Consider the following 25,891-nt stretch of genomic DNA (forward strand, 5'->3'; position numbering starts at 1 on the left):
GGAGGAAATTTAAATTCCAAAGCTGAGTGAATAGAAGTCTGTTTCTGATTGACAAACTAGGAAATGTTCCCATTAACCACCTAAAATGCACTCTCAAGTTGATCATAAAATGCAGTTTAAAGCTACCATGATGCTCAGAGCCATCTGAACTATGCATCTACTGAAAAAAGAGTATTAGTTGTTTCTGTTGTAAAAACATTGTCAGGTCTTCAGAGAACAAAATCAGAAGGTCTTTCAAATAAAGGGGTAATCCAAACTACTGAAAAGTTGAGTTGTAGCAAGAGTTGGGATTTGCAATTCTTCAGTGGTTTCAACTCAGTTAAGTCCCTTTATGCTCACTTGGAAAACTTTCAAACTGCTTGTCTACCCATCAGGCTCAGCCTAAGGCAAATCTGAAAATGGCCAAAATTTATGCAACTATATCTCAAAGTCTTCTTCACTGATCTATGGGTAAAATCAGTAGAAGAAAAAGAGGAAGAAAGGAATTTTGGGAGCCTGGGGAAAATAAAGAGTTCTCTTAAGTGACATTTCTTTTTCTTTTGGAAATTTCTCAATTAATTTTAAAAATAGGCCAGGTTTTACTATTCCTATACACATTGGATGCATCTACATACACGCTTTACTGCAGTTGCCTAATTAGCTCCCCAGTAAAGCATCACTGTCTACATGTGCACTAGTATTAGGGTGCACTAAATCAATAAACTCTACCATAAGATAGTACTGTCCTCACAGTACTATCTTATGGCAGAGTAAGTGTGATGAAGCACATGTGTAGACAGTGACAGGGGATAGCTACGGCACGAGGGTGCTAAGTGCAAGGGTTGCCTGCTGCATTGCTCCACACGTTAGCACTCTCATGCCCCAGCCAGCCCCTCCATGGCCTGATGCCGCCACCCGGAGCCTGGGGCTTACCCCCACAAGCCTGCTGCCAAACCAGGGCTGCTTCACCCCAGTTCAAACTGCTGCTGCCCCAGGCACACGTTTAGATACTATATCTGACAGCAGCTGACTCTGGCTTGAACTGCTCCGGAGTTTATTGTGTCATGTTAATTTCATGTGTAGATGCACCCACTGAATAGTATTTTACTCCACTAGCAGTTTCACTGATTTTAATAAAACTTCTTGTGGAAGAGGTACTAACAAGCAGGAGCAACTGTATCTTGCCTCAATTATATAGCTGTAGAGACTATATGTACCAACTCAGAGGGTTTCTGCTGCACTTGTGATCTTGCATCTTCTTTTCCTAAAATATTTTAGAGTATTTCCAGGCTGGAGAATTTTATGGAAGATACAAGTTAGATATGAGGAGAAATTTGGTGGGGTCTTCCTCCTTGTCCATATATTCAGTCATAATGCATATTCTAAGTAACTTGTCTTTACAGTCCTTCAAAACATCTACTCCTGTATTTTGTCATGCTTCTCCTTGATCCCCCTTTTATGCCATCCATTCCAAAGCTTCTCTCTTGGGTGCCTTTCTGTCCTGTTTCTTATATAAGGAACAGTCTCCTAACTACTGCAAAGGGGGCTAAAAAGAGATTGGGAAGGGGCTGAGAATAGATAAACCTATAGCTAGCCCCAGAATGTGTTGATATGTTGCACTTCTTAAAGCAGTGTAGCAACTTATGTACTCCCCTATTTACAAGAGAACACCAGTAAGCATTCTGCTCTTTCTAGTATGGAGCAAGTTTGTATCACCTCAGTGATGTAATCTGGCCCCCAGCAAATCACAAGTAGAACAGACTTTAGATATAGTAGCAGAAACCTACTGGGAAGACACGGGTATATTACAATATTATTCAGGACTATATTAAGATTGCATGCTTTGCTAGGCTAAAATCAGATACCAAGAAACCTTCATAGCATATCTGCATTAGTGAAACCATAAATGCCTCTTCTGGTTGATCATAACAATGATCAAAAACAAGTGGGAAGGAGAAGAAAGGAAAGAGAAACATGAGGGAAGTATAACAAAAGCAGATGCACCCATAAAAATGAGCTATTCCTGATATCTTGGTTCACATAAACTTCCTACTAAAGCTAGTGGGAGTTCTGCCTGTCTGATAACTACACTAGTGATCTGAGTACCCACAGATTAAAAAATATTATTGTATTATCTTACCTCGTTCACAAAGAGCACCTACATAGCTTGGCAAACAGAGACAGATAAATGTATTGATGCCATCAACGCATGTGGCTCCATTTCGGCAAGGATTAGATTGGCATTCATCAATATCTAGATCAGAAATGGAAAAAAGGTACATTTAAAACATATATACTATATATACTTTCAAACTGTACCCTTACCCAGAATTAATAACAAAAACAATCTCTCTGAAAGGGATAAAGACACTATAAGAGTTTTCATTGCCTAACAATTATATCTACATGCACAAACACAAGCATACCCAGGAAGCTCAGAAAAGAGATAGAGCTGTTGAAATACAATTTTACATATTGAATCTTGCTATGTGACTCCACAATCTATAACTTTTTTTTTTAGCTGTCACTCCTTCCATAACTGAGAAAGAAAACCGATTTCACAACTTGTAGCTTATTCCTTCTCCTATAAAGCTTTTTTTATTGTGTGACCATAGTATAACAATCTTCTAACAGTGCCAATTTCTGACTATAATATTGCAGGCATTAGCCTCATTGTATAATACTTCTATTTCTTTCATGCCATGATATCTGGTTGATACAGGCACTGCTTCTTAAAGGCATTCTCAGTGGTTTCAATGAGATGTTTTCACAGATATTATCTTCATAGAGCCACAGAAGAACCCTTTGCTAGATTTGCAATCCTATAGTTCACCTCTCCTGACCAAAATATTAATTCTAGATATTAAAATTCCCCTAATATTTCCAATTTGTATCTAAATGGTAGCAGTGCTTGATGAACTACTATGAAGAATGCATATGTGTATGTATGTGGGGGGAGGGAGCATATGGAGTATATATGAAAACTGAAATGGAAATTATCATTTTAAAAGACTTAATTTGACTGAGCCAACATTTAAAACTGAAGTTCGATTTTATATATCAAACATCTTGCTCCAAATTAAATTAAATTGCTGAGAGTTACTGTGTATCAAAATATAAAAGGGAAGTTATGCATCTGTGTGAATAACAGTTGATTAATTATAAGAATGAGGAAAATTCCTTTGAATGCATGATTGTGTGAGACACCAGATTCTTTTTACTTCAGTTCCAACTTTTACTAGTTTTTATTCATTGAATTTTGTTTTGGAGCTTCTTAGGTGGAACTTTTGTCCTATGGTTGAGATAACATCTGTGGACTAGACCTTGATGTAGTACCAAACTTACTTCCTCAAGTTTTAAAATATATTTGGACCTGATAACTTAATGGAGAGTGGATAATTCTGATTTGTTAAGAAGTTGGTGTAAAGAAATCAGCAAGACTATTCTTTTTATAACATGAAAAAAAATGAGGAAACCATAGTTTCTGACATCTGAGGTCTGTCCATGTCATGCCAGACAAAAACATCTTTTTTACCCCATATATCTGCTAACCGTAAAGGAGGAGGTGTCCAGCAACACACGACATCTAAGATTGGCCATCTATGAGCAAGTAACAACTAACTAGATAGAAAGGTCCATCAGAATTCACTTTAAGAATCTGCCTGAGCCTCGTCTAAATATATAATATTTCAAAAGCTTCAGCCTTTGCCATTGCATTAATATATTATTCCATTTTCAAAGCTCACATATATGAAACATTGTTATTTTGCTCAATCAGCATACAATCCAGTACCAGACAAGTTTTCAAGCTAGTATCATCTTACCTAAATCACACTGCTCACCACTGAAACCTGGCAAACATGTGCATATGTAAAAAGATCCACGTGGATAACAAGTGCCCCCGTGATGGCAGGGATTACTTTTACATGGATCTTGGCCTGTTAAACAAGTTAAAGAAAAGACATTAATATATATTCAAAAAGAACTGGAGGGTACTTCCTTATTTCTCCTTTGATATTGTAAGCTTGACTTTAGTGACACAGATAACTCATTGTAAAAACTCTTCTGTTCTCTAGAGTAGTTTTCAATTTTCAACTTTAGCAAGAAAATTATATTCACTATAGAGAATAATAACTTATTTTCAGAGAAATTTCATCTTTTTAAAATGACATTTTATACTTTCTGGCAGTCATAATGTTCTGCTGAGGATTTAGCTGGCATGACATGGCAATTAATTATAGCTGAAAACAGTTAAACATATGTGCACAATGAATGGAAAATGTATTCTTTTAAACAGGGTTAGTTTAAGTGGAATGGCTGGGTACACAGAACATGCATCTTTTTAGCACATTGCTATATTTTGAATGATCATATTTAACTATTCAATTTCCAATAAATCTTATTTATTTGAAAGTAAACTTTGTTATGTACATATGCTTGACCCCAAAACATGTCCTAATTGTCTTCTTTTTAAGCACAATTAAGAAAACAAAAGTGCATCCTAGACATGGGACTGAACTGAAAGGTTTAGATAAAGATCCCACCATTTAAGGGAGTTCGTTGTTCTAACAGCAGAATTTAGAGGCATTCTACTCATCTTCATTTGAACTATGATCTGGCACTTAAGTATTTATATATGATATAGGCACACAGGAACAAATACAAACGCATATAACCATACAAGAAGTAACCACTTCTAAATAGCAGGTGCATCTCTTCTCTCAGACATTCAGGAAAACAGTTAATACCACTCCTCTGGGCTGCAAGATGGAAGATGTGTATTTGCTTGATGTAAGAGCCTAGGCAATAGCTCAGTAGTTGTGTCCCTGAGTTGCCGAGACTGAGGTTCCTCAGTCAAGACCTGTCTCCACCACAAGGATCTTGATCATTTGCTCCAATCCCTGACATCAGTTAAAGTCTACAATATGTCTATTCTCTTCATCAATCAGAATATACAGTAACATAGCTACAATTATAAAATAACTGCAAGAGTGCTACTGTCATGTCAACACAATAACATAGCTACATTTCTGAAGAACAGAAAGATAAAGGCACGTGGTCTGGCCACCTGAGTTCTAATCAAAACCCGCTGATGTGAATAGAAAGTAACTTACGATTAGTGAGCTCTGATCAAGATTCTAGTTCTCTTTAAGTTTGTATACAGTAGTATTCACCATTGTGCCTACTACAGTGATGTCTAATGGTTTAGGCTTTGGGTCTCCATTGTCTTTCAAATGTGATCGGATTACCATATTTCATAAAGGGTACATTTGCTAAGAATTATTAGCATTTTAGGGTATTAGCATTTTAACATTTTTACATGAAAATGAAGAATAAGATAAATTTTTTCAAGTACGAAAAACAAATTCATGTAAAATGTGTCAAGGATCTTACCTGGTATTTGGACAGCTGTGCCTTCAACTGAACCCCCACTGGTGCCAATCAAAATATCTGATTGATTAGTAATATCCAGAAGGAAAAATGGTGACGTTACAAGTTGAGTAGTATTTAGCTCCTCAGTGCTTACTGTAGTCTGCTTATTATAATCAGAAATGCTTTCAGGGGTTGCATTTTTTGCTGCAATGTTAGAAGATATCGTTGTTGATTCCTTCTGTACTACCAAAGCTATTTGTGTTTTCCCACTTATTTCCAGAGGGTCCAAAAATGAAGTTAACATTGTAATAGTTTCTTGGTCAGACTTCAGTACTCCACCTTTGGTACTGTCATGTGAAACTGAAGCTGATGTGGGGTACAGCCATGGCAAAGCTTCCTCAGTACTGCCTTCACCTACAGGTCTATGGTCTTTTACTCTCTCTGTAGGGATTTCATCTTCTGCTGTGCTAACTTTTGGAATGTCTGTGTATACCGTTTCTCCAGGGTGTATAAAAGCTGTAGGGACAACAAATATAGATTGAGTATCTCCAGAAATAGTTGTCTCTTCTTCAGTAATCAAATCACTTACAGAAGTTTCTGTTTCTTCAGTTCTGTCTGTTATCTGTTCACTAAAATCAGGAGTACTCTCAATAGTTGTGCTTTCAGATCCAGGTTCTGAAGAAGAATCTAGTGGAGACTTAGTTTCACTAAAAAGTTCTTTTGTGGGTGGTTTATAGGTAGCTGTTACATCAGCACTAGCTTCTTTGAAGGTTTGTTCTGACCAGTTGGACCTGTTTGAATCAGTTGATGACAAAGTACTTGGAATGATTACTTCTGGGTATTCAGATACTCCATTTACTAAGTGGACAGTTACTAGAGATTTTGGAGTTTGAGTTACAGAAAAAAGGTTTGGTGAATCTGTTTCTTCAGAGTCTATTGATGTGGTTTTTGTTTCTGTGTAAACTGTACGTTGTTCTTCACTCACATAAGGTGAATCTGTTATATGTTGAGATATAAACTGTGTAGAAGTAATACTTACATTAGATGCATCACTTGTTAACTCCTGTTCTGTCTCAGTAGGTAAGTCTGGTCTAAAAGAGGGAACCACCGGCTTCTTTTCATCAAGATTTTCTTGACCCATTCCTGAATATCCAGAGGTAAAGACTATTTCACTTTGATCTGCTATTACTTGATTGTCTGCAAAAGTACTTGATTCAGAGATGCCTTCTGTTGAACTTTTTGGTGTTACATGTTTAGTCTCAAGCTGAGATTCTTTGGTGTCTTCATTCACTCTGTGGGTCACTGTAGAGCTGGACAATGATGGTATTGTTAGAAAAAAAAAACCTAATTCAGAAAATTCAGTAGTGGTGGGAGTTTCTGTTGTGAACTGCATAACATCCCCTGAACCAAAATCCTTGTATTTTGGTGTGTGCTTAGCTGTTACTGATTCACTATGTATTGACAGTCCAGAGGCAGTCAAAGAAAGACTATCACCAGATCCATCCGATTTTTCCTCATTTGAAGGAAGACTGGGTGTTGAATCATACTTCTTAATTTCAACTGTCATACTATCATTACTTCCATATGTTGACTGTATCTCTGCATCTTCAGTTGTCTCCACAGTTAGTATATGTTCAGGCATCGTTTTAGACTGATCCGCATCTATGATTGTTGTTTCCTCTAATGTAATTCCTGGTCGTTCTTCAATTAATGTAATCCCATTATAAATAGAAATGTTTCCTGTAAGTATTCTTTTGTCATCAAGTATTGGGACTTTTTTTTCATATCTCCCTGTAACTGTCTTTGGTTGAATTATTGTTGGATTCAGTAAGATTTCCTTTGCTTCTGCATCAGGTTGCAATAAGGCTGAAACAGTTTGTGATACATTTATTGTCGCCTCTGTGGTCAGTATTTCAGAATAATTCTCTCCGTGAGCTTTAGGAGCAACTGTTATTTCCAATTTCGCTGTCTGGGGACCTGCCAAATGAGTAGGTGCATCTGTAAGAACTGATCCTTCAATTTCAACCCAGCCAGATCCTTCTCCAAAGCTTTCATGTAATAGTGAGGCTGCTATTTTTGATGCTGATGTTACAAATGTGTCCTCTGTTTCAAGACTAGAAGTTCCATTAAAAAACACAGAAGTAGAAGTTGTACCTTCATTAGTCATCAGCTGTGAAGTTCCCTCTTGAGTTACAACTTCAATAGCAGCTGGTGTTCTATATTTTTCACTTTCTTTTGCTGTAAGGACAACTTCCTGTTCCTGAGAATCTTCAGTGACAACAGAAGAGTGTGTTTTCTCAGTGGATTCTCTAGTACTGAAATCTGTAGAACTCTCTTCAGTGAAGACTGAGGTCCTGGCGATCATTTTATCTGTTGTTTCTGAAACTTCCTTGGTTACAAAATCCAGTAGAATGACTCCTTCACTAGAAGAATGACTTTGTTCAGTACTTCTTCCAAACACTTCTGCTTTCTCAGTTGAAAGACTTGGTCCCACACTTTCAGTATGAAATGTCTCAGGACTTAAAGTACTGGCAGTTTCTTTTGCAGTCACAAAATTCAGTGCCACTACAGACGTAGGACTGAGATCATCTCCTGACCCTTGTCCTGAAAACAATGAATCACTACTGCTCTCTTTAATTATTAGCCCACCACCTTTAGAAATTGGAAATGATCTCTGAATATCTTCTGTAGGGAAAATTTTTTGTACCTGCTCCTTTTCTTTTCTTGTAAGAGAAGCTGGAGGGCTTATACCTTTGCTTTTAAGTTTTATGGACTCAGTTACTAAAGTAAAATCATCAAAGGAAGAAGGCATTTTTTCAACAGATTCAGTGCCAGAACTTATCTCTAATTTATTTTCTTCTGAATATGGGCTAACCGTGGTAACAATGGAAATCTCAAGGCTAAGATCTGTATCCTTAATGAAATATTCCTTTGTTGTTACTGAAGAAGAATCCTCAGATTTTTGTGAAGTTTCTGCAGGCACATCCTGTTCCAAATGTATATGTTCTTCCAAAGGAAGTTGTGTAGCAAAAGCTTTCTCTATGAAATCACCAGGCATTGTTTGTTCTTCCATCTCTTTGTCAATTTCAGTTCTAATTGTGGTGAATTCACTTTTAGTTCTTCTACTTAGGATCTCAGACTCAACGGTAAAGGAATAATCCACAGATGGTGGGCTGGTAGTCTCTTTTTCATCCTGCTTTGTTTGTGTTTCTGGTTGTCTAGCTACTAAATGTGGTAAAACTATTGTTTCTGTAAAAGACACAGCAGTAGCGTCCATTTCTCCAGAACCCTGATCAATAAATGGGAAATTAGTTCTAAGTAGTTTTTCTTTGGGACCTTGTGTTACTTGTTCTATTGTACTACTGTCATCTCTGGATTCTTCTCCAGACCCTGCTTCCATAAAGAGGTTTACAGAGATTGTCGGAGAACTGTCTTTTCCACTTTCACTTCCTATGGATTCAGTTGCTGCACTTATACTACTGACAGCATGTGTCAACATGACATCAGGAGGAGTGATTTCAACTACAGACTCTATAGATGATGTGACACCAGACTGCGCTGTGTATTTAGTTTCACCTTCTGTTGCAATGGGAATTGTTGTCATTTCTTTTCTAATTCTGGGACTAGATTTTTCTTGTAAAGGAACAGATGTAATCACAAAAGTTGTTTCTATTTCATGTTTTTGTTCTCCTGGCTGTTTTGTACTAAAAATGCTTTGGGATATCAGACTCCCTGTTTCAGCTTCCTTAGTTAAGCCATCTGACTCAGTACTTAAAACTGACATTGTTGGTTCAAGAGTTGTTGTACATTCCACAGGTGAAGCATGTGTGTGATAAACTTCTCTTTCCTCCTTTTTAGTTTGTATTTCAAGGCTTGCAGTCACAGGCCTCAATGGAGCTGAAGTCTTAGTAGCAGATTCAGTAATAAAATCTATATCTCCAGAACCTGGATCAATAAATGGGGAGTCAGTACTTACCACTATGTTTGTGGGACTCCCTGAAACTATGTCAGTGGTGGTTTTCATTATGTCTGCTGGTTCTTCTCCAGATCCTTCATCTATGAAAAGCCCTTTGTCTGTGTAGAGAGAATCAGCAGGAACCCCTTTGCTTTCAGGCCACGTGGCAGCTGTCACTGACACCATTTTGCTGAGAGGGGTAGATTCCTGTTTTACAACTCTGACTTCATCACTAGAACTTCCCAGTTCACTGAATACCAGCTTTCCAGTCTCAATAGTAGATGGATATATCTTAGTTGAATAAACAGTGCTCTGTGCTTCTTTTTCATTTTCTTTACTGTTTAATTCAGTTCCTGTAGAGCTGATAACCCCTTTTTCAGTAACGGACCCACTATCAGATTTGGCAGAGGCAGTTACTTCAGTGATTTCAAAAAACGAAGACACAATGCCAGTTCCCTGAGGCAAAGGGATGGTGGATTCTGAAACAATGGTGGTCATTTTTGTTGGCAGGACTCTGCCAGAGCCTAATGAAATATCTTGCACAGAAACATTTTCAGTTACCGCAGTGTCTGTTACCATAGCAGAAGTTTTATCAATATCCTGTTCTACATCTCCAGACCCTTCTGGTATTATGAATGATGTAGGACTTGCTACAGACTTCTCTGTATGACTCGTTGTTTCCATAAGACCTTCCAATGAAGAAAGTGTATCAGGCTTAATTGTTTTATCACTTTTTAGAATAGAGGTTTCTTTTTCTGGCATAAAATCCTGCCCCATGCCTATGTAAGCAGGATCAGAAACTGCATTAGGAACAGAGGAAGTTATAGCAGAACTTTTTTCAGCATCTTCCTTTATTGTTGTCTGCACAATTTCTGAAAAGATACCATTGGATAATTCAGAATCAGTGGTACCATCACCAGAAGATTCTACAGGAATCAGAGGTAAGATTTTGGTGTCATTCGTTGAGCTTGGCTGAAATTCAGTTTCACGCTCTGTTAATGTCCCCACAGTTTCTGGTGAAGTTTGCCCAAATATAGAAGTTATCTCTACAGATTTATCCACAGTTGCAGTTTCTGATTCACCACTGAACACAGGTTCTAACATTGCAACATCTGCTGTAGGCTTTTGTGTAATTTCAAGTACCCCTGTTATTTCTCTAGATGTGCTTGCTTGTATTGTATCAGAAGCCTCATTTTCAGATATTATAAAAGTGTTATTTCCATTGATTTGTGAAAATGTTACATTTCTGGAGTGCGCAACACTTTCAATTTGGTCACTTCTGGCTTCTTCAGCTTTTGTACTTTTAGGTGCACTGGTCACCTGTTGTTTCCCATTGATGAACTGCAAAGCTGGAGGAGTTGTGACATCAGTTGTATTTTCACAGTCATCTTCTTCTTCATAGTCTATAAATGGTGGTATAATATCAGGCAGTATTACGATCTCAGGTGACTCTTGTTCAGACTCTGAGGTACAAGGTTCAGTCTCTGATGACTCTGTATCTATGGGGGGTTCATCTATTGCAGGTGGAAGTATATGGAATAGATCCAAAAATTCATGGACTGGATCTGTAAAAAAAAAGAGCTTTTCATAATCCCTAAGTGACAAGTAAGATAGTACATAATAATAGACATATGCAGTACAAACAATCTCATAGATACCAAAAATATGATTTTCAAAATACATATACCGTATGTATCGCAAAATAAATTAAATACAGACAATTTTAAAACTGCACACTTACATTATTTTTGTACACAAAGCCTATCAATTCTGTAATACCAATGATTATCATAGATTTCGATAGTCACAGAAATATCTTTGGGCTGATTTATCCTTAATTCTATACTGTTTTATAGAGTTGTGAAGGAAACAGGGAGACTATCAAGTGAGTCTAGAGAGAAAGAGCTATCAAAACTGTTAAACTGCAGAAAAGACTCCTAAAACTTTTCAATTACTACTTAGACCTCTGTCAGTTTTCTTGGAAGGAAGGAAGGAATGGAGGGCAGTACATGTTTCAGCTCCATTTCTTCAGAATACAACCTACTTCAAATTAAAGTAATTTCAAAACACTCCTCTTTACTTTTGAGTACTATGCTAATAAATAACATCCAAGGTGGATTCTGGTTGTTGCAAAAAATATTGTAAATGATCAAGAGAGGCGACCTTGTGGCTGCCTATAAGTTCATCACGGGGGCACAGAAGGGAATTGGTGAGGTTTTATTCATCAAGGTGCCCCCGGGGGTTACAAGAAATAATGGCCACAAGCTAGCAGAGAGCAGATTTAGACTGGACATTAGGAAGAACTTCTTCACAGTTAGAGTGGCCAAGGTCTGGAACGGGTTCCCAAGGGAGGTGGTGCTCTCCCCTACCCTGGGGGTCTTCAAGGGGAGGTTAGATAGGCATCTAGCTGGGGTCATCTAGACCCAGCACTCTTTCCTTATGCAGGGGGTCAGACTCGATGATCTATTGAGGTCCCTTCCAACCCTAACATCTATGAATCTATGAATCTGTAAGACACATGAATATATTTTCTAAGCAAAAATTATATTACATATATTTTTAATTCAATGATACTTGATATATGCTTATTAATTTTTCTATTTGTTATATACCTTGAATTATATAATGATTTACTATATACTGAAAAATATTTCCTTTAGGAAACTGAACAGATCTTATCAAGAAATATTTTCAAAAGTATGTTAAGCATCTAGTTGCAGAACTTTAATTGAATTCCTGTGGCATTTGTGCTTCTAAATTTATCAGGCATTTTTAAACTCTTCCCTGTGTGTAAACATTATTCTAAACCTTTTGGTCTATACAATACATGCCAGGCTCAGAAAAGCAACAGACATAAGGTATTACCCTTATACAGCTCTTGGCCCTATTCATAGCCTGAAATTTCATACTGATATACAGAACTTCAAATCCACAGATTTTTCTTACTTGTAATTCTACTTCAGTACCAATTTTGGCTAAGATGGACCAGATCCTTAACAGATATAAATTGACATGGGCAATAATGTTATGCCAATGTGTGGATGATCTGGCTAAGTGTAGCTGACTTCTGCTTTCTACCATTAGTATACAAACTCTTCAAAGCCAAATTTAAGAAAATTTGTTCCTGGGGCTAGACTCTATTCTACCTATTAGATGTCTAAGTGCACTTATGCACTTCTGTGAGATTCTATTTCCACTCTTTAGTCATAAAAATCCATTAATACATTTTATTTTGTACCACCATCATCTGGCCCTTAAGATTGGGCCACAAAAAAACAGCAAGGAGAAGAAGGGGACCTACCCACCTTTCACTTTAAGACTTTTACAAGAACTGAAGCAGGAGGGAATGAATAACACTTAGAATGGAATGGAATCTGGCCCCTGATGTTTACACAGAAAATGACAAAGTATGATATATAAATAAACATTCGTCAAAAATACAAGTAGCAAATTTACTCAGGAGCAATTACTGCACAGTACAGCATATATAGACAGCCAATAGGGAGCAAATGTGCTCCTGGTCAGCCAGGCAGCAGGTGGCTGGAGATTGATCCCTGCCCCCGGGATTTGCCTGCTGCCAGGATGGGGTCTGCCACCAGAGTTCAGATGGGCACAACGTTCCCCTGCCCTGGCAACAGGGAGCTCCCATCCCCTGTTTCAGGATTAGGGAGCGGGGGCTGGGACATTCTTATCTCCCAGCCCCAGCTCTGCAATCGGGGAGTGGGGGCTGGGAGTCTGTCATCTCCCATTCCCTGCTCCCCGATAATGGAGCCAGGTCTGGGAGGTAAGAAAACCCCAGCCCCTGCTCTGTGATTGCAATCCCTGAGCAGGGACTGGAAGCTCCCTGTTGCTGGGGCAGAGGGACATTGTCCCCACCTGAACTTCACCTTTGGAGCCCACCCTGGCAGCAGGCAGCTCCTGTGGGCAGGGAGCAATCCCGTGGGCAGGGAGCAGGCCCCATGCTACCTGCCAGCCCCTGGGCTAGCACCTAGGGGGAGCCTGCTGGTTGCTGCAGAGGGTCAGTGCAGGGCCAGCCAGGGAGGAAGCAGACTGCTGCCATGAGCAGCAAATCTGCTCCCACTTCCCCACAAGTGTAGATGCCTGCCTACCTGGAACATTTGCACATGTAAATGCACCCTTTTTAAATAAACTTCCTATATAGAAACATTATTTAACCCCTATATGGGAACATTAATTTACTCTCAATGATGCAGCAATCACTTTGACCATTATACATAGAAATGTATTAAATTAAGTAAAGATCCTAGGTAATACTTAAAAAACAACTGTTTATTCTGTATTCTTCATGTGTACGTGCAAGTTGTGCTAGAACAGTGGTGACCAATCTTTTCGCTCTATGGTCTGGATGAGTGATGCTAGATTGGTCTGTGGGTCAGATCCAATCCAGTACACATTGCTGGCCCAGCCAGAGTCTGATCCAGCCATGTAGGCCCATCCCAGGACCAATTCAGGTGCATGAGACTTGAAAATTTGGCAGTGGAGCAATAGCTCTGTTAATTGCCACTGCTCCCCCACTGCCAAATTTCCAGACCTGTGAGGAGCCCCATGGGCCAGAAGCCATGGCTATGTGGGCTGAATCTTGCCCATGGGCTGGGGGTTGAGTACCCCTGTGCTAGAACAATCTTTGTCTGCATTTGGATCAAGGAAAGATAATCACTACCACATTTAAACCTGCAATTAATGTTTTAAAAAATCTGGTCAGTGTCTATTGACTACAGTTAAATGACTATAGTCTAAATCCTGAAGAATTTTATGAGTCTTTAAAGAGTAGAAGCTGAAAATGAGGGGGCAATAGGAATTTGTAAGAGGAATGAATGGAAACTAATCAAAGACTTCAGGATTCAGTCCCAATTAAAATACATTTATCAGTAATGCTCCTAAACCAACATCTCCCAAGCTTGGGGGAAACTGAGACCTGTATCCAATAATTATTACACTTTCTACTGTTATTAATTTCCATGCAAATTTGATAGTATATGTTCAGAAACCCTAGCTGAGCTTCTGCAGTGCATCTTTCTCACCAACTAGGAGGCAAGGATATGGGGGTGTCAGTCACTACTTTGTGGTGCTCTAAAGGCCAGAGTAGCCCCACACATAACTGCAGAAGCAGCAGAAGTTGCCTAAATTGTGGCAACTCTCTTTGGCTGCTCTGTGGAGGACTGTGATGCTGAGAATTCCCTGTCTTCCTAACATAGCTTTTACACAAGGGCTTGTTGGGACAATATAGCAATGTTTGTACCTAGAGAATTGTCCCCCAGTTAGAAAGGAAGTATTTAAAATCCCCATATGTTACAGACCAGAGTCACAAAAAAATGAAACAATCCTCCATCATCTCTATTTGTTTCTGTATCAAAAAGGCTGAGAATGTTGATTGTTATAACTCACTCTCTGGTAAAAGATTCTGAATTTTGTCAGTCTCATTCATGAAAGCAAAACTCTTCTGTACTAAGTATTTTTGTTTTGAACCTACTTTTATAAGTATATGTTTCACATCACATAACAGTATACACACAAAAAGTCTATAGCAATTGAACCCCTACCTCACTAGAAAATTTCAAGCAACTAAACATGGTAAAGGACTTATGTTCTACAAATGCAACTAACCCATATAACAAAGCTGTTCTCCAAGATAAACTACAAGCAATTTTCAAATGTCAGAAATCTAGAAGAGAATTCAACATGACTAATCCTGTTGACAAAAAAGGAACTCTCATACGCTGTTTATAAAAAGTGTCCCAGTACATTAGATTGGGCTAATATATCTTCTTCATACATATTTATTATGTTTTCCCACTGCCACTTCAAACTTCTTATTAATACCCCACTCCATTTGTACATTCTTGACCTAGCAAGCAGTACAGGAGAACATAATTATCTTACTGCAAAGTGGTTTCTAAGTTACTCAGAAATGTAGAGGGGTTTTGCAGTCTTCCACAGCTAAGAAAAATATACAGGTTAACAATTCAAGTTGCCATCAAAATATTATACCTTTGATTTGACTTTGTATCTATGCTATTATGTCCTTATGCAACCAGTTACATATGTACTTGTTCTTTCAATCATTTACATAAACACACATGTTACAAACTCTTTTGTAGTTTAATCTGCCCCAAATCAGAGAAGATACAGTTCTTCTGAGATAAATTAGAAACAAAGAATTAAACTTGTTTTTTGGTAAATTACAAGGATATTATAGAAGAGCTAGTAATAGAAAATAATCTGAAATCAAGTCATTACAAGATGGTTCCATTTAAATTAAATGGAAGAATAAATTAAAGTAATTCTGTAACTAGTTTTCTTTATATCAAAAGGGGAAACTTTGAGAAATTAAGGAAACCAGTTACTGTAGTGAACAGGAGTGAAGAGTTCAGGCACTTGAATTTGGAGGAAGCTTGGGATTTCTTTGAGAAAAAGTTACAAGAACTATATGGAACTGGTATCCAATCCAAGAAGTGGGGAGTAAGGAGGCAGGAATTTGTAAGGAATGGCTCCAGACATAACTAGATGGAAAACCACTTCAAAACTATATTAGAAATAAGCACTGAGCCTACAAAAATGGGGGGAGGACTAAGCAAAGAAATCTACATGGCACAAATTCATAAATATAGAGACAAAATGAAAATTGCTATAAGTCCACCTGAGTTAGATCAAAGATATTTAAATGCAAACACATACAGAACAACTGAATTCCATTCAGGACTTCCTATAAATTGCCTAATAACTTGTGGCAGAAAGTAGAAGACAGTCATTTGGACAGGAAGGCTTATGAGAGGTCTGGTCCCAAAGAAGTAAATTGTAAACTTCTCATAGTCTTTATTCTGAATTCTGACTTAATTTGACTTTGTTGACCGAGGTCCAAAACAAATATCAAAAAATTTCTTCAGACAAAGAAATCAAAAGAGAAAAGGGACTGTTCTGAAAAGGGGCTGATGTTCAGTGAGGATAGGGCTAAGTTAAAGATAATTTACATATTACCCACAAACTATGGGACAGACTCAAATTGTCTCAGTAGGACTTGGACAGAAGTTAGTGATAGCAGCAGGACTACAACCCAAGCCACCGCTTCACAAGAGTGCTATAAGTACTGGGCTACAGTGGAGAACTCTTTATTGCTTGTTCTAAATACCATTCATGCATTTAACATTACACAGTCATAATTTAGGAAACAGAAAGACTGGCATCAAAGACACAAACCTAGGACTCCTGCTTCTGCTCCCCCAGAAAGAATCTAAACATTAAGCCAGAGAGGCAAACTCCCTACAAACCTGTTAGTCTGAACTCACTAGTCTGCAGGACTTTAGACCAAATATAATTAAAGACATGAAGGTAAATGGAATATCAGGTAAAGTGCAACAGTGACAAAAATAGATTACACCAAGCTAAACTGAAACTTTTCTTTGTTAAGAAAACTGATTTTTCTAAAAGAGGGATAATCCATATACTTACTCTATCTATATTATATGAAGCATTTGATTACAGTACCATATAAGAAATTATTACATCAACTGGATAGGATGGGGATTAGCACTAAAATGTTACGGTTGGTACATAATTAGCTAAAGGAGAAACAACACTGGTTTATACAAAAAGGAAAACTATCAGGCTGAAGGTTGGGGGGGAGGATTGTTAAGATGATGCTTTAACAGTTTTTGAAAGGTATTATATGACATGGATGCCTGTGTCCATGGGTGGGTCTAGGATTTTGTAAAGGAGCACTGACTGGCACTACAGGAGTGGCTGCATCCTCAATCCCAGTTTCCCCCCCATAACTGGGGTGGGCAGAACACACCATGGGAGCAGCAGCCAGGTTATCTCCAAATCAGAAAAGTTTCTCCCCCCCACCCACACTTGATCCTTGTTGCTTTTGCCTCTGTGCTCAGTGACACATCCCTCTCTCCTTTCATTTACCTCCTCCCTTGCCCACTGCTGCTGCACACTATCTCCAGCTGCCCCAGGGGTGGGGGGAGTTCCAGGGCCACTCCTTCCCTGCTCCAACTGAGATGCATGGGGGGCCAGCAGTGGGGCCAACAGCTGGGGACAGCAGTGCCTTCCCCCTGCCTGTGTCTGATCCTGGGTTAGCAGGGAAGATGCAGGGAGACCAGGCAGGGAGGTGGAACTCATTTATCACTGTCCCAGGATGAGCCCTGCTCCCTGTGCTGAAATATGCCATGTTGCTCTGTGTGTGCTACCTCCCAAGCAAAAAGTGGTGACTGCCTTTGTGCAGTGCTGTGAGCAAACTGATTAGATCTGCTAAGGAGATCAGACTAATTACCCTGGGTATGGCACCATGTGAACACACCTACATTATATTCAGGTCAGAAGGTAGTAAGGACAGACCAGCATGCCATGTTTTATCTTGTAGCCACCTGGTGAGGTAAAATAGCAATGGAATCATGCCTCCAAATAATTTAATTTAACTAAATAGAAAATATACACAATAAACATAAAGCACCAGATTTCTGGCAAACTGCAAGTGTATGTGCATGACTAAGTACTATAACCATGCACACAAGCCAAACAGTTGTTTATGCAAATGACCTGTCAAATTGACCAAATTGGTTCAAGCAGTTACTGTGGGCACCTATACATGAGCAGCAAGGCTGCTCTGACGTGCTGTAATTATAGCACGTTGGAGCAGGCTTGATTAATCAAGTCTGTTGGAGCATAGTAATTACCGTGCTCCAGCAGACTCTAGCTTCTCATGTATCAGCATCTCCCTGAACTTAAAAATGGTGGTGGGAGAGATTTAACTAAAGCTAAAGCACCCCCGCCATCATTTTTAAGCACAAGGATGCTGATACATGAGACGCTCTGGGCACTTTCATTTCAGCAGCTCTTGGAGCCGCTCTAATTAAAGTGTCCCCCACCCCACTCCCAGAACACATGTATAAACCCCCTGTAATTTCACAAGTAGGCATAAAAACAGTATGTACTACTTAGGTATACAAATATATACACTGCTTTGTATGCAACCATAAAGAATAAAGAATTCTGAAACATCAGAATGGGACTAGATAGATAGTAATTAGTGAGAAGGTAAAATGACTAACAAGTTCTGACCAGTGCATTGTTGTTGTAACAGTGCACACCTGGGAGTCCTTCAGACTACTGGCTTAGTCTAAATCATTTGTAATGGGTAATAAATTTAATGAACAACATCTGTTCCAAGCTCACCTAGAAGATGCATACAAATGCTTACAACACTGAATCATAGAAAAATCTGGATCGGGCCTCAGTATACCTTGTTGGCTTTTTCAAGATCTAACATGCCTTAAGGGTCCAGGAAGAAAGAAATTCTGCTTAGGCATGATACACCAACATAGTGCAAATAAACTTTCAGGTTGCCTCCTTCTAAAATACTAAGCAATTTTTCATTAGAAATAATGGGTTTATGAGAAAACAGTATCATAAAGAATGCAGCTTAGTTGCTCCTTGCTAAAAATCCTTCTTCATTCTAGAATTCTAGTAATTCAGTGTCAATGATAAAGTTGTCAGCCTTCAACATTACTAACTGATGATAAATTCTTTAACACCCAGAGATGGGGAGTAAACTAAATAATTCAGCTCACATAACATGCAACCATGTTTTTTACAAATGTACAAGAAATCAGATTAAGCATCTGAAATATACCATAAAATATCAATAAAAAAAAAGAATTCTAAGCAACTGAGTCCAGACATTCAACCATCTATAATAGTTTTAAACAGCCTAGTTATACCAGACACATCTCGCCAATTTTCATGTTCACATCCATTTCAGCTGAGGTGCCTTAGTAAAGACACATAGGACTTTTTTACTCATGCTCTTGGAATAGTGTCAAGGTATGCTTTAATTAGTGCAGCTCCAAGACCTGCTCTAATTAAAGTGCCCAGAGCATCTCATGTATCAGCATTCCTGTGCTTCAAAATGGTGGTGGGGGCACTTTATCTAAAGCTTGTCTGTTGAGCTTTCGATAAAGCCCCCCCCCCAATTTTTAAGTATGGAGAGACTGATACACAAGACATGGAGGCTGGCTGGAACACAGTAATTACCATTCTCCATCAGACTCAGTTAAATGAGTCTGCTCCAATGCATTGTAATTGCAGCATGTTGGGGTAGCCTCTAGGCTTGTGTACAGGTACCCACAGATCCTGTCCAAGATACAAAGATAGGATTCCAGTGGTAAAGGATATAGCTACTAAAAACTTATCGTATATTCACCTTTTACCATGAAAAAAGCAAGAAAAGTAGACACTTGTTCAGAAAAAGGCTTTGGTAATACGATTCCTGGAAAAAGTAAGTAAAAATAACTAACTGTAGGGTTGGTAATTCAGGCTGCCAATTCAAACAGGCCTTGAAGGAACTTAGAAAGTAAAGGCTTCTGGGGAAGAAGGTGAGTAGGTATGTAGCAGAGAGACAGAGGGAAAAGACAGACTGATATGGGGATATGAACCATGCTGCTTTATCTAGTATTTTTTGTTTATAATTACAAGGTGTTTCAGTTAATTGTATAGATCACATTTGTGTTCCTTGATATTCTTTGTCAGGTATGCAGGTTGTAGCTGTATTGGTCTAGAGGCAAAAGGAACCAAAACTCATGGCAGAGGTGATATCTTTTATTAGACCAACTAGATATTTGCAAATAAATAAATAAATAAAGACTTTTTTTGCAAATATTTGGTTTAATAAAAGTTATCACCTCTGCCACCAGCTTTGAATCCTTTTGATATTCTTTGAATATCTGTAAACAGCAATCCATGATAGATAAAATAGAGGGCTCTCCCCTGACTCCAGAATCCAATCACAATGGTCAGAGAATGTCTTGACATCCTCTGACATCCTTAGCTACAATGTGATCAATGCAGGTGCCATTAAAGTGGAGGGGAAAATTTACATTGATTTTATTGACCATTGGTTCTAATCCAATACTGATTGCTCACTGGCAGTGAAATAGACATTGTTCCCATGCTACTGAGTGGAAGACTATCTCAAATATATGCAGAAGGTTTATAATATGCTTTGTAAAGATTTTTATTTAAAAGTTTTTAAAATATTCTGTAAAGAACTTTGAAAGCATTTTCAGAGATGGTTCTTTAGAGGTTATAGATGGAAAGGTTTTATTTCCCAAAGACCTCAGCTTAGCAGCTGATTGAACTAAATGGAATATTTTTTTTAAAACTCCAAAAAAATAAGTTATATCTATCCGAAAACCTGAGTTTGATGTACTTTTGCACAGATCCATTCATAACTTGTAAAGATGAAATTCTGCATAACAGATAATATAAATGGATCCAGTGATTCCTGGAACTTGTTCAACAACTTTTGGTAAATGGTAGAGCTCAGTCACTAATAAATGGACTGAAAGGGTTGTGAAATGTTTCACACCAATTCAATAAGGTCCATGGACTTCACCAGACTGGATCATGCCTAAATTTTGAAGATAAGACAGACAAAGAAATAAAGATAAGACAGAAAAAGCATTTTTGTGGTGTTGGTGCTCTGAGGTATACTGGGCATAGATTTCAATTAATAATGTTACACTATCACAAGCTTGCTCGATAGAATATTCCTCTAAAATTGGTGTGTAACAAGGTCTTCTAGGATTCAGGGGAGTAAAACCATGAATAAATTTGGCTTATTAGGTCAAATTCAGTGGTGTACATTACATGTACAGGTAAGAATTACAGTATTTCAAATTGCCCCAATTTGGCACACAATGGCTGTGCAATCTGTTAGAAGTGCAACTCACCCACTAGGAAGTAAAAATGATGCAGTATATCAGGAAAAACATTAATAGGATTTTATAAAATAAAAGTAGAGTGGTCTTATTTTTTTCTTATACACATTTGTTAATGATTTTACATGCTGTACCACCTTTTCCTTCCCTTTGACATGCATATTGTATTCATTTGCCTGTCTTCTCAATCAGCTGTCCAACTTCTGGATGACCAGGAGCGGAATACCCCCAATGCCAATACATGCTGGGTGACACAGCCCTCCCCCACAGTGAGTCCTCCCCTGCTGCACTGTGTTGAAGGTCCCTCCCGTCCCCCACTTTTCCACACTGCATGATGCAGGTATCCCTGCACCACAAGCTCCTTGGGCTCTGAAGACCTCACTTCCCAGTCCATCTCTAGGGGGTGGGCGGGGAGCAGAAGCTGGAAGAGGAAGAGCCTGTAGACTACAGTAACTGGAGCAATGGGATAAGCAGCACAAGACCAGGAGCTGAGACTTAACCCCTCACAAACTTCATGTAGCCTGTGGGCCACCACTTGGACAGCCCTGTCCTAAGTCTAGTGCACGTTGCTTCAACATTTATATCCTTTGTTCACTCAATTTATATCACTGATCAAATAAAATGTATTAAATAACATGAAAATTGAAAATCAAAGAACTATTAGTGATTGCTATTTAGAGTCTTTATTTTCTCTGAAATGTCTTTTGGTTTATGCTGCCACTTGTGAGCTCTGGTTGTGTTGGTTTGTGTCACATTTAGTTGCTGTACAAAAGTCCAACATACACACCATGATTTTGATCTAAGAAATGCCACCATTATGCTCATAAGCATGACTTTTCTTCCTCTACTGGGCAATTGTTTCGTGGATACCACCACATCTCATTTCTTCAGAACAAGAGCTAACATAGTGACCGTACTTTCTGGCATGGTAGATCAGCTCAGCAGATATGAATCTTCATCTTGTGCAACTACTATATTTTAACACAAGTTAGCGGTGCTATATTTCATCCCAGCTGTGGTGGGGTGAAATATAGCACCACCTATTCACTATATTTGAATAATATTTTTCAAATCCTGATTCTGAGAATGTGAATCCAGGATCATGATTTTGAAAGCTAAAGATAATGGTACATACAAACTAACCAGCCAGAATATTAATATAGAATGCTGGTATATCAGGGGCATATTAGATGTTTGTAGATTCGCAGATTTCAACGTCAGAAAGTACCATTACTTCATCTTGCCTGACTTCACACATAACACAGGTTATAGAATTTTACCCAGTTATTCCTGTATTCTAATTGTATTACACTGTAACAATTTGAAAATTTGATCCAAAAAAAGGAAGTCCACAGCATATTTATCATATGTTCATAACAACCAAGCATCTCCATACACTAGTCAGAAACACTGACAAACTCTTTTTATGAACTCTTTTACATTTTAAAATGTAGGATTTTCTGCTGAATAGAAATTGCAAATATTGAACACCTGCACATATGGTTGCTGTAAGTAGTGCCATCCCATAAGGCTATTAACCTGTTCAAGCATGACTCTAGGAACATCTTCTCCCTCAGACTGGGAAGAGGTGGGAATGGGGCCAAAGATCTGACCTCAGATGTTAAGGAAATATGACTACTACTATACACACCTAAGTAAAACAAAGCAAAGAAAGTTCCATAAATCATTTAAGTTTTGATTATTTTAATCTTTCCCTCTCACATTCAAGCATCTGGCAGAGAAGGGTGAGGTCTAGTAAAACCCAATTTGTGATTACTATTCTGTCTAAATAAACAAAAGTTTTTATTTAGTTCATTTTAAAATGTTCCTCAGTTGGATATATTTTTTGAAAGGCTTTGTTAACATTGGTTGTCTTCTGAAACATCTGAGGCTATAGTACATATTTCAATAGATTTTTTTTCATTTCTAAATTAAATCAAAATTTATTTTTTGTTCTGTCTTTGACAATTGAAAAAGTTTACATTTTTTACCCCACTCCCTACTTTTGTTCAGTAAAAAAAATCAAATGTAAATTGGCCTTCCATAAAACTTTAAACTGCTCAACTTAATTTCTGGAAAGCAACAACTGAAAAGAACAATTTTTGCACAGCTGGCTAGAGGATAGTTGAAAGCTGTTCAAGCTGGGTGGTCAATTACACAATCTGTTTTATAGTATTTGGTTGTCCGTATTTCCATGCAAGAGAACACTGTTGAAAACCTAAATTTCAATTATTGGAATGTTCTTATATCCTAGTCATTTTTACAATTAAACTATCCCCACAAGTTTCAGTTTGACAAAATTACTGGCTAAGGCCAGAAACACCTGTAGAAAGCGGATGTCACTGAAGCGGACATCTGTTTTATGCAGGGCTTTGGCCTGATCACTTAAAATGTCTCTGCCAAATTTGAATGCAATAGCAATGATGATGTGAAAACCATGTCAGAAATAAAGCTATCCTTTGATTTTAAAATAATCTATCATCAGCCCTTCCAACAACCTCTGAGCTCTCCCTTGCCCTTACTGCTTCCTGTATTTTTTCTCCCTTGGTGATAACATTGTGGAAAAATACCCGAATGAGTAATGGGTTAAAGGGCACAATTTAACTGGAAGAATGTTAGGATCATAATTGTTAAAGAGCAGGAAGTCCTACTAGATCAAATCTAAACCCCTGCAAGTTTACGAGATAGCCCCTTGATAATGAGTAAACTGTTGTCACGTAATATTCTGAGGTCAACTATTTTCTTCACATTTCCGTGGATAGCCTACAATCTCATTACCAAAAGCTCTATCAACAGTTGGCCCCATTAAGAGGAACCTACTGTTATCACAACTTCCTTACATGAGCAGTCTTCCAATGACAATATATTGCCTATTGCCTACAGAGAACATGATTACAAAACCCTGCTGGGTTAAATAGCCCCCAAAATAAACAATTAGCAAGCATTAAATCATTTTTTCCATCCAAAATCTAGATGAAGCAATAGAAAAAAAATGTTAGTGCGTGTGCAGACACATGCCCTTTGATGATTTGTTTGGATACATTTTTTAAAAGGCCAGACTAGCTCCCTGGCCAAGTAAAAAGGCCAGGTGATAGGTAGATGTGCCAGTTGGGAGAAGAAGAATCCAGCTCCCCAGTCTGTAAAGTGACTGCTGTCCTGCTCATCAAATTTACTTCTGCCTGGGCTGAAGTAGCTTTCATGAGCCCTTATGGCTAAGTATAAACATTTAAAAAGCCCAAGGTGGAATCGATTTAAGTTACACAGTTTTCTGTAAGCAGCGTTGTTTAAATCAGTAGTGAACAGAAAACATATTCACCCTTTAGGGAACGGAGGGACAAATCCTTGACCAGGTTCTGCCATTTTTAAGCCACTCTATGTATACCGAACTTCTGTTATGGGCATGGATCAGTTTTGTGTGCTGAACTTCTGTTCTGTTACAGGTATAGACCTGTTTCTGATCACCTATAGCATTAAAAGTGTAATGTCTGTACCTGGCCTATGTGACCTGTTGTGGTAGCAGAGGGAACACAGAAAGATCTTCACCAGAAGATCCCCTTCCAAGCCCGCTCTCACCTTGCTCGCTCTCACCCCATGCTCACACCAAACACAATTCCATGATACACAGCCTCTGTACCACTCAAATTCTTCTACTAACACAATGTTAGAACTGGCCCATTAGCAAGGGAGCACAAGTGCCTGACACCACAAAGACTGGTAGCAGTTCATAATTCAAAATATGGAAGGCAGCAAAGGACATGAAGCTGGTTTATCATTAGATTTTACGTACTTAAACAGTGTGGTTCTAGACCAGGGGCAGACAATTATTTTGGGTGGAGGGCCGCTTACCTAGTTTTGGCAGGCTGTCAAGGGCCGCATGGGTAGCCCCACACCTTGACAGGTGCCCCGCCCCCTGGTCACCATCTTGGGACCAATGTCCCAATGTCCTGGGACCAATGTCCCAGGGCCAGCACTGGCGGGGCCCAAAGCGGGTCGCAGGCTGGCAGGGGTCTGTGGAGCTGGGCTGGGCCGCACCAGCAGAGAGAGGGGGGGTTCAGGCCCCATGCACCGACTGGCTCCCCGCCCATTCACACCCAGTGCTCCCCAGCCCCACAGTACAGGCAGGGAGCAGCGCACAGCCCTGACCCCCTGCTTGCCAGCAGGAAAGAAGCTGGTGCTGAGTGTGGGGAAAAGCAGCCCCTCACCTGCCCCATCGCTGGTGCTCCCTGCTGCAGGCACTCGCAGCCCACGCAGGGCTGGTCGGAGCAGGCACAGGCAGCCCCAGGCCAGCTGTGAGCGGCTGCAGTGTGCGGCACCAGCCACATGGCAACCAAGGGGCCGCTTTTCCCCACTTCCAGCACCAGCTTGTAACCTGGCCCCTCTGCCAGCCTGGCAGCGGGGCCGGGTTGCAAGGTTGTGCTGAGCACGGGTGGGGGGGAAGCAGCCCCTCGCCTGCCCCATGCCTGGTGCCCCACGCTGCAGCAGCTCACTGCCAGCCCGGGGCTGCCTGTACCTGCTCCAGACAGCCCCATGTGGGCTGCGAGCGCCTGCAGCAGGGAGCACCGGCCATGGGGCGGGTGAGGGGCCGCTTTTCTCTGCACAGCGAAGGAGTCCAGGGAAGAGCTGAGCGTGGCGGGAAAAGCAGCCCTGCCCCTACCCCATGGCCAGCGCTCCCTGTGCAGCTGCTCGCAGCCCACACAGGACTGTCTGGAGCGGGCACAGGCAGCCCCACACGGGCTGCGACCAGCTGCAGCACGGGGCAGCAGCCATGGGGCAGGGAAAGAGCTGCTTCCCCCCCCGTGCTCCTTCCCTGCCCAGGCCCCCCCCCACCATTCTCCCCGCCCCCCCT

The 25,891-nt window shown here is 39.6% G+C and overlaps 1 protein-coding gene across 1 annotated transcript in view; it reads right to left on the reverse strand.

Moving 5' to 3' along the window:
* The window catches only part of VCAN (versican), a 153,515-nt gene that overhangs the window by 38,555 nt on the left and 89,069 nt on the right, over positions 1-25,891 (reverse strand). Inside the window, exons 8-10 of the mRNA XM_006263825.4 lie at positions 5,374-10,872; positions 3,804-3,917; positions 2,120-2,233 (exon numbers count right to left, since the gene is read on the reverse strand). Coding sequence (XP_006263887.3) covers positions 2,120-2,233; positions 3,804-3,917; positions 5,374-10,872 — 5,727 coding nt within the window. The remainder of the gene's footprint in view (positions 1-2,119; positions 2,234-3,803; positions 3,918-5,373; positions 10,873-25,891) is intronic.

The sequence above is a fragment of the Alligator mississippiensis genome, chromosome 3 (assembly GCF_030867095.1).
Source record: "Alligator mississippiensis isolate rAllMis1 chromosome 3, rAllMis1, whole genome shotgun sequence".
Classification (NCBI taxonomy): domain Eukaryota; kingdom Metazoa; phylum Chordata; order Crocodylia; family Alligatoridae; genus Alligator; species Alligator mississippiensis.